The 15,094-nt window shown below is 44.6% G+C and overlaps 1 protein-coding gene across 1 annotated transcript in view; it reads left to right on the top strand.

Annotated features, from left to right (window-relative positions):
- The first annotated feature begins 13,235 nt into the window (after positions 1 to 13,235).
- CEP295 (centrosomal protein 295) overlaps positions 13,236 to 15,094 on the top strand; it is a 52,441-nt gene continuing 50,582 nt past the window's right edge. Inside the window, 1 exon segment of the mRNA XM_040630992.1 lies at positions 13,236 to 13,382. Within this exon segment, the coding sequence (XP_040486926.1) occupies positions 13,247 to 13,382 (136 nt within the window). The 5' untranslated portion in view covers positions 13,236 to 13,246.

Below are 15,094 nucleotides of genomic sequence, written 5' to 3'. Positions count from 1 at the left end.
GAAGTGCTAACTAGTGTCCATACTTTTCCAGAAAACCACAGCAGCAACAGCTCCAGTAGCTGACCGTCTTTCCAGCTCGGATTATTATAGTCGGTGCTCTCCAAATGTGTTCACGATCCAGGAGCAGATAACGATAGTAGTTATGCATGGCATGGGGTTGTTCAAGCGCAGATCAGTTGTCTTGGGCATGGCTTCTGCAAGTTAATGGGCACCTTGCAAAAATGCGGATTCTGAGGGGAGGCTCGAAATGCTGCCTTTGGAACGAGCTCCCAGATGATGCCCACACTGCCAGCACATGGACAGTACTTCAGGGAGTAGGGTTTGGAGCTTCAGTCCACCCGGGCCCCGTACTGCGGCCCTGAAGGCCAGGGAGGAGGAAATTTTTCTGCACACCTTCGCACATCTGTGGCTCCAAGGGTAGGAAGTCGATCCTCACTCATGTTACGTTGAGTTAACTCATCATTTATATGGGGACCAGAAAGTGTTGTTCCTGTTCCTGGGGACATCTTTAGCGTCTAATGCACACGGGGTGAGGGTGGGTGGGAAGACACCTGTCCAGTGCATAAGTTTAGCACCACGTTGGGGTGGGATATACATCAGCCAACCCTGCTGACAGGAAGGGAATTAGCTGGTGATTACACGGCTCTGCAATCTGGGAAACCTGTCAAGGTAAACCTTTCCGATTCTCCAGAACTGTGTACTTATGTTCATTTGCATGTCTCTCCTTGGAGCGAAACAATGAGTGCACAGCTTCCAGGAGCTGCACAAAGTTCTCTTTCTGGCACCTGCTTTATGCATAGATGTCTAACAGCTGTGTCAGCTCACCCTTCCGTGAACTCCCCCGGGAATTGGTTTCATGGCACTTTGCCTTGGTACAGCATTCTGACTCCTTAGATTCCTGGAACTATGTGTTTGAGGGGCCACGTAGTGCTATACCACCTCCTACTACCTGGATGCATAATACTTTGGCAGAAATTTATCTACAAGCAAAGAATATCCTTAGTAAACATTACCAAGAAAGCCCGAGCAAGCTCGATATTCAAATATTCATCACATAACTTTATTTTTATTGGAGAAATCAAAAATCACCAGGGAAAATGAATAAATTTGACTGCATAATATACTGTTAACTTCTTTTTGTCAAAAACATCTAAAATAAGGATGAAAGACAAATAAAAAACTGGAGAAAATATTGGCAATTCCAAAATGATTTAATAAAAAAAAATAATCAGTAAGGGAAATACCTATAATAGAAATGAAGACAAAGAACATAATCTAGGAGTTCACAAACAATGCATGTATAAATGGTCAATAAATCTATACCTAAAATATGCAAATAATCCCAAAATGCAAGTGAAAAGGAAATATTTTCCCTATGAGATTACTAAAGATGAAAAGTATCGACAAGTCCCTTATTAATGGGCCTTGAGTCAATGACACTGTCAGGTCCTCTGCTGATGGGAATATAAATTGGTTAAATGCATCAAATAATGACAAAATTTGTCCAATGTGTCTTTAATATTCATACCCTTTGAGGCGGTAATCTCCCTCCCAGAAATCTACCCTAAGGAGATCATTGCACTAGAAGATGAGTATTTATTCATTCATTCAACAGATATGTATTGAGCCCTTACATTTGTCAGGCATTAGATTAGTATTAGAGGCATAACCAAAAAGAAAACAGACAAAATGCCTGCCTTCAAGGAGCATACGTTATAGTCCTGGGAGACAGATGGCAAATAAATAAATTGTGTGTGTTTCGTGCGTGCATGCATGTGTGTGTGTGTGTGTGTGTGTGCGCGCGCGTGTGTGGTGGTAGTGGTGATGGTAGTGATAATAGTAAGAAAAATAAAGCAGGGGGGGAAAAGGTTAAGGGCAATAGAGAATGGAATGTACTGCTCCTAACAGGGTGATTAGGAAGACCTCTCCGACAAGACATTGAGCAGAGACTTGAAGGAAATAGAGAAGCAGGGTGTAAGGGATACCTGCAGAAAGAGCAAAGGGTAGGAGCAGAGGCAGGACAGTGAGGAGGCCAGTGACTTTGGAGTAGAGTGGGGGAGGGGTAAAGACATGGAACCCTAGAGGACCGAGCTCTGAGACCACTCAGGGCCTTGTCAGCCATGGTAAGGCCATTGGGGTTTTACTACTGATGAAACAGGCAGAATCAGAATTAGAATTTGAGTGGAGAAGTGATGGGTCAACGACATGAATTTGTGAAGAGTCTCTCCAGCTGTTGGGTGGAAGCAGGCTCAAAGACTTAGGTTGTAATTACAATAAGCTAGGTGAAATATGATGGGGGAGGGGACAGTGGAGGTGGATGAAGGTGGTTGAATTCTGGATGTTTTGAAGGTAGAGTCACCAGGATTTCCTGACAGATGTGAGTTGTAAGAGAAATAAAGGGGTCGAGGATGTCTCGGGTTTAGGGCTGAAAAGTATATTTATTGAGATGGGAAAGCCTGTAGAAGGAGAAATTGAGTGAAATGAAGTCAGAGAAATGAAGGGCTTTCAACTCATCAAGTTTGAGATGTCTATCAGACATCACAGTAAAGATGTCAGGTAGGCAGATTCCCTTGGGTAGGCAGGAATAGGAATCCAGAGTTCTGGGAGTGAGGTCTGGGCACATAGATAGTATTTGGTCCTGAGACCAGAGGAGATCACCTGAGGAATGACTGTAGGCAGAGAAGACATCTGAGATGCAAACCCTGGGCTGCTCCAAAATTTAAAGGTCAGGAGGGCAAGGGGAAACAAGCAAAGGTGCCCATGGCCAGTGAAGGGCAGTGGCCAGGAAAATAGAAGAAAACCCAAGAAAGTGGTTTACTGGAAGGCCAGGGAAGAATTCCAAGAAAGAAAGGAATGTTTAGTATGTCAAATATTTTGAGAAAGATAAAGATGGAGGACCGACCATTGGGTCACCAACTGGTGACCTTGATAAGAACTCTTTGTGGAAGAAAACCTGATTGGAGTGGATTCAAGAGAAAGAAGGGGGAAGAAAAAGTGAGGCTGGCAAGTTATAAATAGCTCTCTTGAGAATTCCAGGTGTCCAGGTAAAGAAAGAAAACAGGCTGTAGCGGGCGAAAGAGTGGCGTCAGGAAAGATAGTTTTTAGAAGACAGCTGTTTATCTGGTATCTGGTTGTTAAAGAAGTGATGTGGCCGAAAGGAAGAAATGACAAAGGAATTTAGGGAGATAAGATGGGATCCAATTAACAAAAGTGAGTATCCCTTGGATAGAAGTTAGCAGAATTGTTTATAACGGTAACAAAAAAATTGGAAATTAATGGAAAGCTTATTACTAGGAACTGGATAAGCGACGTAAGGAATCTAAGTACAAGAGACTAAAACGCAATTATTAATATTGATAGTGAAGATCCTGTGCTTCTCTACATGATAACGGAGCCACAATTTTTAAAAAACCGGCTAGTAGGATCCTGATTAAAAGTGCTTTACATAGATGATAAGATTTGAAGGTTGTTTTCATTCTATTCTTTAGATGTTCCGTGTTGATCGCTTTTTTCCCTTTTACAAAGAACACGTATAATTTGCTTAATGGTATTTTCTCTGCTTAGAGCTTCTACCATAAGACAGAAAATGCCCTGCGCTGAGCTCTCTTAGAGGCTTCGAATGGTGATGTACTGTTTAATTTCAGGCCCTTTCTAGACTTTCCCTTTACTCATTTAACGCCTCCCCACAGACATCAATTCAAATCCCAAGCCTGCCATTTATTAGCCACTTAGTTTTGAGCAATATTTTTAACTTAATAAGACTGTTTCTTAACTTAAAAAATAATGAGTTAAAAAAAAATTTGCCTTAAGAGGCTGTTGTGAGGACCAAAGAAGATAACGTAGGTAAAATGTCTAGTACACAGTGCTGCGTGATATGGATAGTATAGGAGGCTCTTACTACCTGGTGTGCTGTTTGCTTCCCTAGGGCAGGCCCACTACGCTATTCACACTTAGAGAAGAAGACGACAAGCGGGACCCACTCTTATCAAGAACACTGGCACTACCTTTGTTTCCTTCTCTTTCTGGTGACCCTGGTCTCTTCTCTTGCCTAATGCAGGGGCATTTGTGAAAGCAAGAAAAAAATTCCCACAGCTTCTCCATGGCCTGCAAACATTTCAAAATTTGACAAGTCCGCCCTCTAGTGGCAGACATAATAATGTCTGCCACTTTCCCTCAGTTGGAGTTTAACTAGAAAAATTCCAGGTGTTTGCCTCACCTCTCACTCCTGGTCCTGCCACCACCGTGTAAATGTGTGTGGAAGTGCCCAAAACTGGCCCATTGATCACCACCTCCTTGTGTTAAGGGTTTTTAAAAAATATTTTGTTTATTTGAGAGAGAGCACGTGTGCGTGTGCACGAGCAGGGGGGAGGGGTAGAGGGAGAAGCAGACTCCCCACCAAGCAGGGAGCCTGATGCAGGACTCAATCCCAGGATCCTGGGATCATGACCTGAGCCAAAAGCAGATGCTTAACCGACTGAGCCACCCAGGCACCCTGTGTTAAAGCTTTGAAAGGCCCTCTTAAAATACAAATCTGTGCCTATGCCTTCAAGCAGTGGTCTGCCTGTGAACACTTTAGCTTGGATTGAGAGAGCCAGAGGAAGGACACTTCTCAAGACGAGGGCCAGGAAAGGGTGCAGGAAGCATCCATACAGGGGAACCATAAATGGGGCTGCTGGCTATTCATAGGGTGAAAAGCAAAAGGCACAATTCTCCAAATACTTCCTCTGTTCCCTCAAAAATTACAATTGTCTGTCTAGGAGTAATACCTCAAAACAGAAGTTGATGTCATAACACTGGAAATTAGGTCTTGAAGGAAAGGAATGCAAAACTTCCCAGCCCGAAGGGGGAGTCTCTCTCACCATGTTGGTCGGCATTCGTGCTGGCATAAAGAAACCATGCCCCTCTTGCCACTGACAAGATGTGTAATACCAGGCAAGCTATTCAGTCTTCCTGAGGATGAGCTTGCTCATCTGTAGAATGGGCACAGTGGTGATAGTTACGGTCTCAAGGAAATAATTGGTAAACCATAGATCATGTAATGGTTTTGTTTGTTACCTTAAGTCTCCATAAACGTGGTATGTTGTGACTCGTATTGAAGATGAGGGCGTGAACCAGAAAGGGGGCATGTATCCCTCTTCTGACCTAGGCCTGGTGGCTTGATGACATCAGGGGATAGATTATGAAGTCCTTAGGCTCTTGTAAGAGTTGAAGAGAGAGAGTGTAGGATGAGTAGACCTCTATTAGAAGATTTGGGGGAAAATTCCAGTAGTAGAATCCTAACAGTGAAGTCTTAGGAGCAAAGATGAGAGGGAAATGAAAGAAAGGGAGAAAAAAAGAACACAGAAGCTTGAAATCTAGGAAAGGCTATTGGAAATAAGAGACTTGACTCACAGAAATAGGAGACGGGTTTTGTCTAAAGAAGAGTCAACAGAAGCCCAAATGTGGAACCCACAGACATGGTCTGAGAGAGATGGAAACTGCCTGAAGGGGTCCTGGGAACTCCAGAAAAGGTGGTTCTATAGTAGGTGGTGTGTGGTTGAAATGGTGATAAAGTCGTTCTCAACTCACCTGATGGAAAATTGGGTCATCAAGTGTCATTCTCTTAGGAATAAGCCAAGTAAAAAGTGGAACCTCAGGGAGAAGTTCTCATGGCCAAAGTTTTATCACATCAGACGTATTGGGAAACAAGACCCCTTGCTAGCCAATGAAATTAAAGTCCAGTTATTTTTACAACTAGATCATATTCTAATAATCAGAACACAGAGCTGAAAAAAGTCTAATGCCTAATGTTTGTGGGTGCACACATTCTTTCCCTTGCTCATCAGATACATATTTAGGACCACCAGTGGTTTGAACACTGTGCTCCACGCAGCCCTGCAGTGGGGCAACATAAAGTAGACATGGCGGTTTCCTTCCAGGTGTTTGCAGTCTACCAGAGGACCTGGCCCAGTTATAAAATAATTATAACACTGGGTAGAAGGGTTGTTAATGTTGAGCAGGGAACGTTTGGGGAACAGTCTGATCACAGCTGGCTAGAAGAGAAACACAGTATTTGTTCACACAAGTACTCAATATAGAGGTATTGAGTGACTAGGATGGAATGGAAAACAGTGGCATGAACAGAGAGGAATGGGGATATGGACCCTAATATTAGAAATATCTGGGTAAAAATATTCAGCCTTGTGACTTGAGCCATGTAACTCCAGGCAACGTAAGGGCTCAATAAAATGGTAGATATTAGAATGTTTGGGATAATCATAGCCTTGAAAGATGGGTAGATTGTAGATGAGTGGAAATGAAGGGAAGGGCATTTGTATCCCACTATTTATCAAGCACATCCTTGTCTTGACACCCTGAGGAATCTTCCTTCACGTCAAGACGCTCATACTATAAGCAAGCAACACAGAAGCATGCTAGGAAGAGGAGAACAACCCTGGGGGTCATACAACATTGGTTCCACACTGGTAAGGAGCCAGAAATCCCACACACTTTGCACATCTATAATATTACGATTTTATGCTGTGAAATCTTGAGTTGTGAGCCTATGAACAGAGTGGTTTCATGTATTTCGCATCCTTGAAGTAGCTTCAAGAGGAAGTGCTCTGGGTTGAACTATGTCCTTCAAGAATCCATGTGTTGGGGCACCTGGGTGGCGCGGTTGGTTGGTAAAAATGTAGGGAGGTGGCTGGAGAGAGCCACATCCAGGAATGAGCAATGGAGCAGGTGCATGGAGGATGTCAGCTGAGAGGGAGGAAGTCCAGAGACAAAATTTCCTAGTAGGAATGACTTTGGACAGCAACACATAACTTTAGTCCTGAGGTAAAATCTGGAAATACAAGACTGGCACTGAGGAGTCTGCCATAATCCCATGTCCGTTAGGAAATACCATCAATGGATCCAATGATGGTATTTAAATAAAGGATATCATCAAACTTAGGTGTTTGGCTTTGGAATAAAAGTCCTCATTTGGAAGTCCATTGTACTCACTTCCTAGGATGTGACCTTTCTGAGTCTCAGTTTCCTCTTCATAAAATGAGGATCTCAGAATGACTGATTTCCTAAATTAGTATCAGAGCTAGGATAAGAACTCCAAAGCAGTATACTCCTTCTACCATGCACATAACTATACTAGCAAGTGGCCAAGATCTACGTTAGTAAAAAAGAACACTGTTCACGTTTTAGAAGGTGTCATGATCTGTCTCTTTTATTTATTCATACTGTGACCCATTTGCTTCCCCTTTTCTATTCCCACTTAGACATACATTTCTCTGTCCTAACATTACCTCACACGGGGCTTTGTGTAGAGCAGTGCTTCTCAAACTTCAATGTGAGCATGAATTGCCTGCAGATCTAGTGAAAATGCAGATTCTGATGCCACGGATCTGGGGTGAATCCCGAGAGTCTGCATTTCTAACAAGCTCCCAGGTGATGCCTATGCTTCTGATCTTTGGACCACAATTTTGGAAGCAGGGGTGTAGATAACTGTTATGTTCACAGATAAATGGAAGTAATTTTGGATGAAAGGAACCCACCTAGGAGTGCCGATTCCTTACTATAAGAGCTAGCTCAGTTAAAGCAGGCTAAATGGCAGTGACAAAGAAACCTTAGGGGGAAAGTTCCCTGCCCCCAGCCTGTGCTGGTGACCGAACTGCAGTATGATTTTTTAATTTTTTACATTTTTAAAATTCCTTCAAAAAGATCTTTATTTATTTATTTGACAGAGAGAGAAAGATAGCACAAGCAGGGGGAGTGGCAGGCAGAGGGAGAGGGAGAAGAAGACCCTCCGCTGAGCAGGGAGCTCAATCCGGGGCTCAATCCCAGGACCCCGGGATCATGACCTGAGCCGAAGGCAGACGCTTAATCAACTGAGCCACCCAAGAGCCCCAGTATGATTTTTTTTAAAGATTTTATTTATTTATTTGAGAGAGAGAGAGAGAACAGGCATGAGGGGGCGGTGGGAGGAGCAGAGGGATAGGGAGAAGCAGACTGACATGGGGACTCCACTCCAACGCCAGGCTCGATCCCAGGTCCCGGAGATCATGACCTGAGCCAAAGGCAGATGCTTAACTGACTGAGCCACCCAGGCGCCCCTGTAGTATCATTTTTTATAGATACTGATATGCTTCTATGTAGGATACTGACAACTTAACTTTTTAAAATGTGATCTTTGGAACTGCTCTGTAAGATAGGATGGGTACTAACATTCCTGGCCCAAAGAGTGCCCAATAAATGCTGGGTATTTCTATCCCCATTTTATAGACGGAGACTGAGCCTCAGAGAGATGAACTGTTTGTCAAGCAGATGTTCAAACCCACATCTTCTTCTTCCAGCTGCAAAACTCTTCCCACACCACCAGTCTTCCTCAACTGCTATGTGCTTTTCTGGATTGTAACTAATCTCATCCCCCCACTCCCAACTTTTCATTGAAACTTCCCTCTTTTTAAGTATCTAACTCACAGTCTACACGCTAATGGCTTAATAAACATTAGTATATTAATAAATAACATATTAGCAATGTGTTTTAAAAAAAGACTTAAAATATGAAACAAAACCAATCAGTTTCCCAAACTCTCCTCTCATTTCTCACTCTCCTTAAACAAATGGCCCAAGGGGTGCCTGGGTGGCTCAGTCTGTTAAGCATCTGCCCTCGGCTCAGGTCAGGATCCCAAGGTCCTGGGATTCAGCCCCGTGTTGGGCTCCCTGCTCAGCCAGGGGCCTGCTTCTCCCTCTCCCTCTGCTGCTACCGCTGCTTGTACTCTCCTCTCTCTCTCTGTCAAATAAATAAGTAAAATCTTTAAAAATAAATAAATAAACGGCCCAATTCCTCACCACCCCGGAACTACCCACACAGCTTAAAAAATATATATTTATAGTTTTTAAAAGCCTTTCCCAGCCCTTCTTTCCTGTCCCGCTGGGCACTCTTAATCTCACTGCTGGGGGCAGCTCTAAATTATCCCATTGAGATACAATCACTTGTTAAACTCTGGTGGTGTTTATGCCAGAGAAAGGGAGAGCAGTTGGCAGATGGTCAGATGGTTGATTATTTCTCTTCTTGCAGGGGTTTCTGTGGTTTCTAAATGGGGTGTCTCTTTGTCAGAAGGGGCCCCCAAATGTGGGGTGACAATTGGGTGGAAGTCCATGGCACGGGAGGTGAAAGAATTCACCTGAGGCACAACAAAGGAGATAGAAGTTTATTTGACACACCGCAAGGGAGGGTCGGCCAGGACAGTAGAGAACATACTGCCTGCAAAGAGGCAGTGGGTGGGGGCTGTATTTAAAGGGGGAAGATGAGGAGTTATGGCAATGTATGGAATTCTCCCTTGTTTTGGTAATAACTGGGCCTGGTTGTAAGTAGCGCATCGGTCAGTTAGGGCCTCTGGATATTTTGAGGTGGGTTGCCTGATGGGCCTGTCTCTATTCAGCCAGGGGGTCCCTGTGGGCCCTCTCTACCTTCCATCACTCAAGCCTGTTGGCCTAAAAGTGGCCTCTACAAGTCCCTTTCTTCTGGATTTTACATGCAAGAGTTATTGAGGGAGTCCCTTCCTCTACCCAACCACCACCACTGTAATGCCAGCCGCTCATACTGGATGTGGACAAAGACTCGTGTGAACTCAGAACAGTGAAACTCTCAGCATCTGAGAAATGTCTGAACCGGCTCCAATCTTAAAAAGGCTCCAGTTGCACTTGGAGGAGGGGCAGCCTCACACCGCGCCCAGTCACGCTGAAGTCATCACTGTGTCGGGCAGCTCCTCCTCTTGACCCTGCATGTCAACATTCATTCCCAGTGCTGGAACAATGCCCAGGAAGGTCAGTGTACATACCTCCACCTAGGCCTACAAGATACAGAAGGACCTAATTAAAGATGAAACCCAAAACACCAATGAACACATATTTAGAGGGTTTTTTGCTTTTGCTTCGGTTTTTGTTTTTGTCTGCTGTGGTCTGAAATAAATGTACTAAAATAAAAGCTGAAGAACTTAGCATTTATCACATACTTTGTGCCAGGCATGTCTTACGAGCTTTAAACATTACAACCGCCTTTTTGGTACTATTACTACCACCTTTTTAAAGATGAGGAAATCGACTTTTGGGGAGGTTCAGCAATGAGCTCAAGGTCAGAGTTGTTAAAGCAGGATTTAAATCCAGGCAGTTGGACTCGAGGTCCAAGATCTTAATATTCTTGATACTATTTCCCAAGATGCCCAGATGTTGTTTGCCTCTGAGAATTTAAATATAAATCCATAGCCTCTTTCCATTTGCAAAAAGAAAAAGAAAAAGAAACTCCGTTCAAAGCAGTTTAAATAAAAGGGGGATTTAACGGTTTCTGTCAGTAAGCTGGAGAGTGGGCTGGATGCAGGGACTTAAACACAGGATTCTCTGTTTGCGATGAATGTCAGTCTCATTCTTTCAGACCACCTTGTGGGGGATCACATGTTGGGCACCTCACTGGGGAAGCTTCAGTTTCATATTCTAAGATTAGCCCAGAGAGGAAAAAATTCATTCCTGATTGGCCCAATTTAGGTCATGTACTCATCCTTGGGTCAATCCCAGTGGCAAGGGAGACAGAGGACTATAATTTGCCCAGTCTGGGTCACTTGCCTACCCCCGTGGCCTGGAGGGCTGGGACTATACCAGGAGAGAAAGTTGCTAGAGAGGAAATATAAAATAGCTGCTATATTACATAACATCACTCTACCTCTTTGGAACTTACAAAATGCTCTCATGATTCAACCACCTGTGAAGAGGGCACATCAAGTATTACTAAAATAATGGTGATGAATTAAAGATGGCCAAAAATTCTTTGTCACTCTCTCCATTGAGAGATGGGGTTCATTTCCCCTCACCTGAATCTGGGCTCACCCTATGATATTTAATAACATGTGGTTGAATTAACTATAATACATTTTGTCTTTAAAAGGCCCTGCACCTTCCACTTTTCCTCTCTGGGAATGCTCACACTGAGGATACTCCCTCTTAAACTCAGCTAGTAAGAAGTCAACCCACAAGGAAAGGCCACATGAAGGCATTCCACTCAACAGTTCCAGCTGAGCTTTCAAGTGACAGCCAGCATCAACTGCCAGCCATGAAGAGCGAACCATTGTGGACATTCTAGGGTGGTTTGTTTGGCAACAATAGGGAACCAAAACAGAAACTAGGGCTCATCGGCTTAGTGTCCTACAGCTAGAAATCTCAGAGTTGTAATGCTAAATCAGATGCTCTGACTCTAAGCCCACTGGGCTTTCTTTGATTCCTTACTGCCTTCTACTAAAAATAGAACAACCTTAATTCAAAATCTCCGGTTGTAGAATTTCTGCCCAGGATGCAGGTTAGGGAAGTAGAGCATATCATTCACTCAGAAAACATTTAAGAAGATTTATGTGGCCAGCAACTGAAAAAAAAAATGCATTCCTGGTTCTTGAGGAACCGAGTCTAATCAATAGAGATCCCCATAAATAGCTCATTTCAATAAGAACTGATAAGTGCCGTGATGAGAAAGGTGCTTTTGAAAAACATGATGGGCACTAAACCTAGCCCGCAGCATAAAATAATGGGCTCATCTTTTGTTGGGTGTAAGAGGGTACCTCTGAGTCTATGTCGAGGCTGTTGAAGACTATGTTTAGAATGAATACAATTATCCATCAAGATAAATGTGAACTGGAAATGGGAAGGGAGGCAGGGAGGAAAAATTTTAGTATTTAGGATAGGGACATGAATTCTAGCCCTGGTTCCACCCTCCACTGACATGTGCTTTTGGCCAAGTCACTCAATTTCACTTTAACCCAGCTTCCTTGTTTGCAAAGCTGAAGTGGGGTCCCCCTAACGCTTCATGTACTTGGACAGTTCTTTTCTCCGACTCCCTTTAAGTTTTGATGTTCCTTAGAGTTTGGTCCTTAGCTCATTGCTCTTCCCACTCTGCAAATCCTCACTAAGTGTTCTTACCTACTATAGCTTTGGTTGTCACTCATATGGAAATGAAACCCGAGTCTAAATGCTAGCCCAGTTCTGTGGGCTGTCTACCACTGCAGTCATCTGCTTACTGCACATCACAAAATGTTCCACACCCAGGTAAAGTTCAATATGTCCAGAGCTGAGCTCATCACCTTGCCCACTTAACTGACTCCCACTTTTGATTTCACTCTTGGTTGGTAGCACCGCCTTTAACATTGTTAGTAGCATATGAGGTTAACTTCACTTTCAACTTTTCCCTCAAGCTCACATGCAATCCTTTGTTAGTATTACTAATTTTGCCTCCTAAATATTTCTACAATTCATCCTTTGTCTAGATATCCCATAAACAGCTCAAATTCAGAATATTCAAACCTTAACTCATCACTCCCCCCACCCCCAAACCTGCTCGTCTTCCTGAGTTCTAGCAGGATGTTATCCCCGTCCACTCTGTTGCCAAATATAGAACTTAGGCATCATGGTTGATTTCTCCCTCTCCTTTGCTTTCCATAGCCGAGTAACCACCAATTTCTGATGTTTGGCCTCATTTGCGATCATCTTTCACTTCCTGTAGTAGTATCCTAATTAGTTTCCCTGCCTTCAGTCTTCAGCCTTTCACTCCCTCTGGCCTCTTCTCCACCATGAAGCCAAATCTGATCATGTCAGCAACTTCCCTCTTCCCTGCTCCCCATATTCTAATTCTTTGATTTTTGCCATGTTCTACCTCCAGGCTACAAAATCTAAGATAGGGGCCTTAATCCATTTACCCTTGTCTCCCCTCCACCTACCACAATGTACTTGGTACATAATGGTTGCTCAATAAATATGAACCTGCACTCCTTACTCTCTGATTATAGTTTAAATTGTGACATGTTGTAGATGTATCAGACCTCTGGAGGCACAGGCTGTCACGATATGGTTCACTGTTGTGCAAGTTGGAGACCCTTAACGCTAGGAATCACGAACTGCAGAATAATAGTGCTTAGTGAATTGTGCAGTCCACGCGCGAAAGGATACACAGGCCGAGACATCTTCATAGCCGGGCCTAAAACTAACGCCACCCTCAATGCTCTGGGCAAATGTTTCCCCCTTTCTGGACCCCTGTCTCCTGATGTGTAAAGCGAGCGCACTGACAGAGAGGCAGTAAACCTCGGAGCGTCGCAGACATGAGAAATAATGGGCTGCTACGTAGGGTTTGGCCGGTGCGCGGTCTTTTCCGGGGCGGCCCCCAGCGGCCCTTGGGGGAGGCGGGACTAGGCCGATTCCCGCCGCTTGGCCCCGCCATTGGCGGGCGGTTTGAATGACGGAAGTGACGGGAGCTCGGCGATGGCCGCCCCGCAGGCGCACAAACGGCTGTTGGGACGCTGGTGGGCCGCGGCCGCCGGTGCCGTGTGTGTCTGAGCTACTGTTCCCGATTCCGGGCCCCTGCTTTTCAGGTGAGTGACGGACGCGCCGGCTTCCCGCGGCCCGGCCGTGCACAACTCCCCGAAGCCCAGGAGCTGGCGGTGCGCCCCCCGGGAATGGGATGCCATGAAGGCGCGACGTCGGGAAGGCAGCACGGCCCGCCGTTCTGAGGCCTCTGCGCGGCCCGGGCCCTGCCAGGAGTCAGGCTGGCGGCGGTAGGGAGTGCGGGGAAGGGAGGTACGTCCCGGCGCAGACCGGCTGCTTGCAGCGAGAGGCTGCTCCCGGGCCTTAGGCGCGTGTGGCCTTGCGTGCCCTCCCGGGGTGGGGTCGCGCGGGGTCCTTGGGTTCCCTAACCCGGGGCGGCGGGGAGGGCCTCCCGGGGCTGCTGCTGCAAGCGCTTCTCGCTGCGTCCTGCCCACCCTTTCCCCGGGTCCTCCGCGGACTTGGCCTGAAACCCGGGAGCCGTTTAAGAGCACAGCCTAGAATTGTTTCTTGCAGAGAGTGTGCTCTCTCTCTCTCTCTCTCTTTTTTTTTTTTTTTGCTGTCTCTCACCTTTAATTTCTCAGGTAGTTAGTCCTGCCACAAACTGAACAGTGGGGAACATTTGAGTCCTTAATACTTAGGAAGCATTTGGCCATTTCACGTCAAGTCACATCATCAGAACAAGCTGTTGGGGTAGATGTTACGATTCCCATTATATAGTTTAAGAAAACGAAACCACAGTAACTTAAAACGACTTGGCTAGTGTCTTCCTGCTGTAAATGGTCGTGATGAGTCTTGAACACAAATCTTCTAAGTCTAGTATTTTGTGATTACAATATGCCAAGTGCCATTTAATTCTCAGGCCAAAATCTTAAAACATAAGTTAATATCTGTTATTGGATAGTGTTAATACACAGAATTCAAAAATCCTACTGATATGAATAAATGATTTAATAAGAGGGAGCAGGGGAAACTCTTCCTTACAGTAGGATTCCAATTGATAAGGAATAACGAAAATAGAAAATGCTTTTCGGTAAATGCTGTAGTTAATGCTTCCAGCAACCGCCAGTGGATACTAAGGAGCAAAGATATAATCAGGAACATGATATTTATATATAGTTTCAACTATCTCTCCAGGTACTTATAAAGGAAAAGTGGAGAGACCTGGTAGACACCACCTAACCAGAGGATCAAAATTAACATCACCAGTGGTAGTAAGACACGTTAACATAATTTAATGCACTGAGAAAGGGTGCATCATCACTTCTGTGGTGTTCTTGCCAAAAATGTGTAATCTCGGTCTAACCACGGGAAAAGATTAAGTAAATCCAAATTGAGGGACATTCTACAAAATAACTGGCCAGTAGTTTTTAAAAGTCAAGAGGTTAAAAAGAAAGGCACAAACTGAGGAGCTGTCCCAGATTAGAGGGGTGGAAGGAGAGGTGACAATTTCTACAGCCATGAGAATATAATTCACAGACCTTCAGCTCCTATATTCTGAAATCCGTTTGCATGGATGCTTCCCAGGGCTGTTTCTGGCCAATGACTAAGCATGGCATGGGCATTAAGGTAGGCCTATTCCTGAGAAACAAGGTACTTTCCCTTAATTCCTCAGAAGTCTTCCTGAATCTTCTTTAGACCGCATGGCAGTCATCTACCCAACTTTCCCTTTTTCCATTCAGTGTCAGATTTACGTGGAAGCCTGAAGCGCTCCCAGTTTTTACTAGCTCCTTCCCATTTCCCCTCACACAGGCACTTCTCC

Source organism: Ursus maritimus, unplaced genomic scaffold, assembly GCF_017311325.1.
Source record: "Ursus maritimus isolate PB19 unplaced genomic scaffold, ASM1731132v1 scaffold_16, whole genome shotgun sequence".
NCBI classification, from domain to species: Eukaryota; Metazoa; Chordata; class Mammalia; order Carnivora; family Ursidae; genus Ursus; species Ursus maritimus.
Note: the sequence above shows the minus strand (reverse complement) of the source record. Positions and strands in the feature narration are given on the sequence as shown.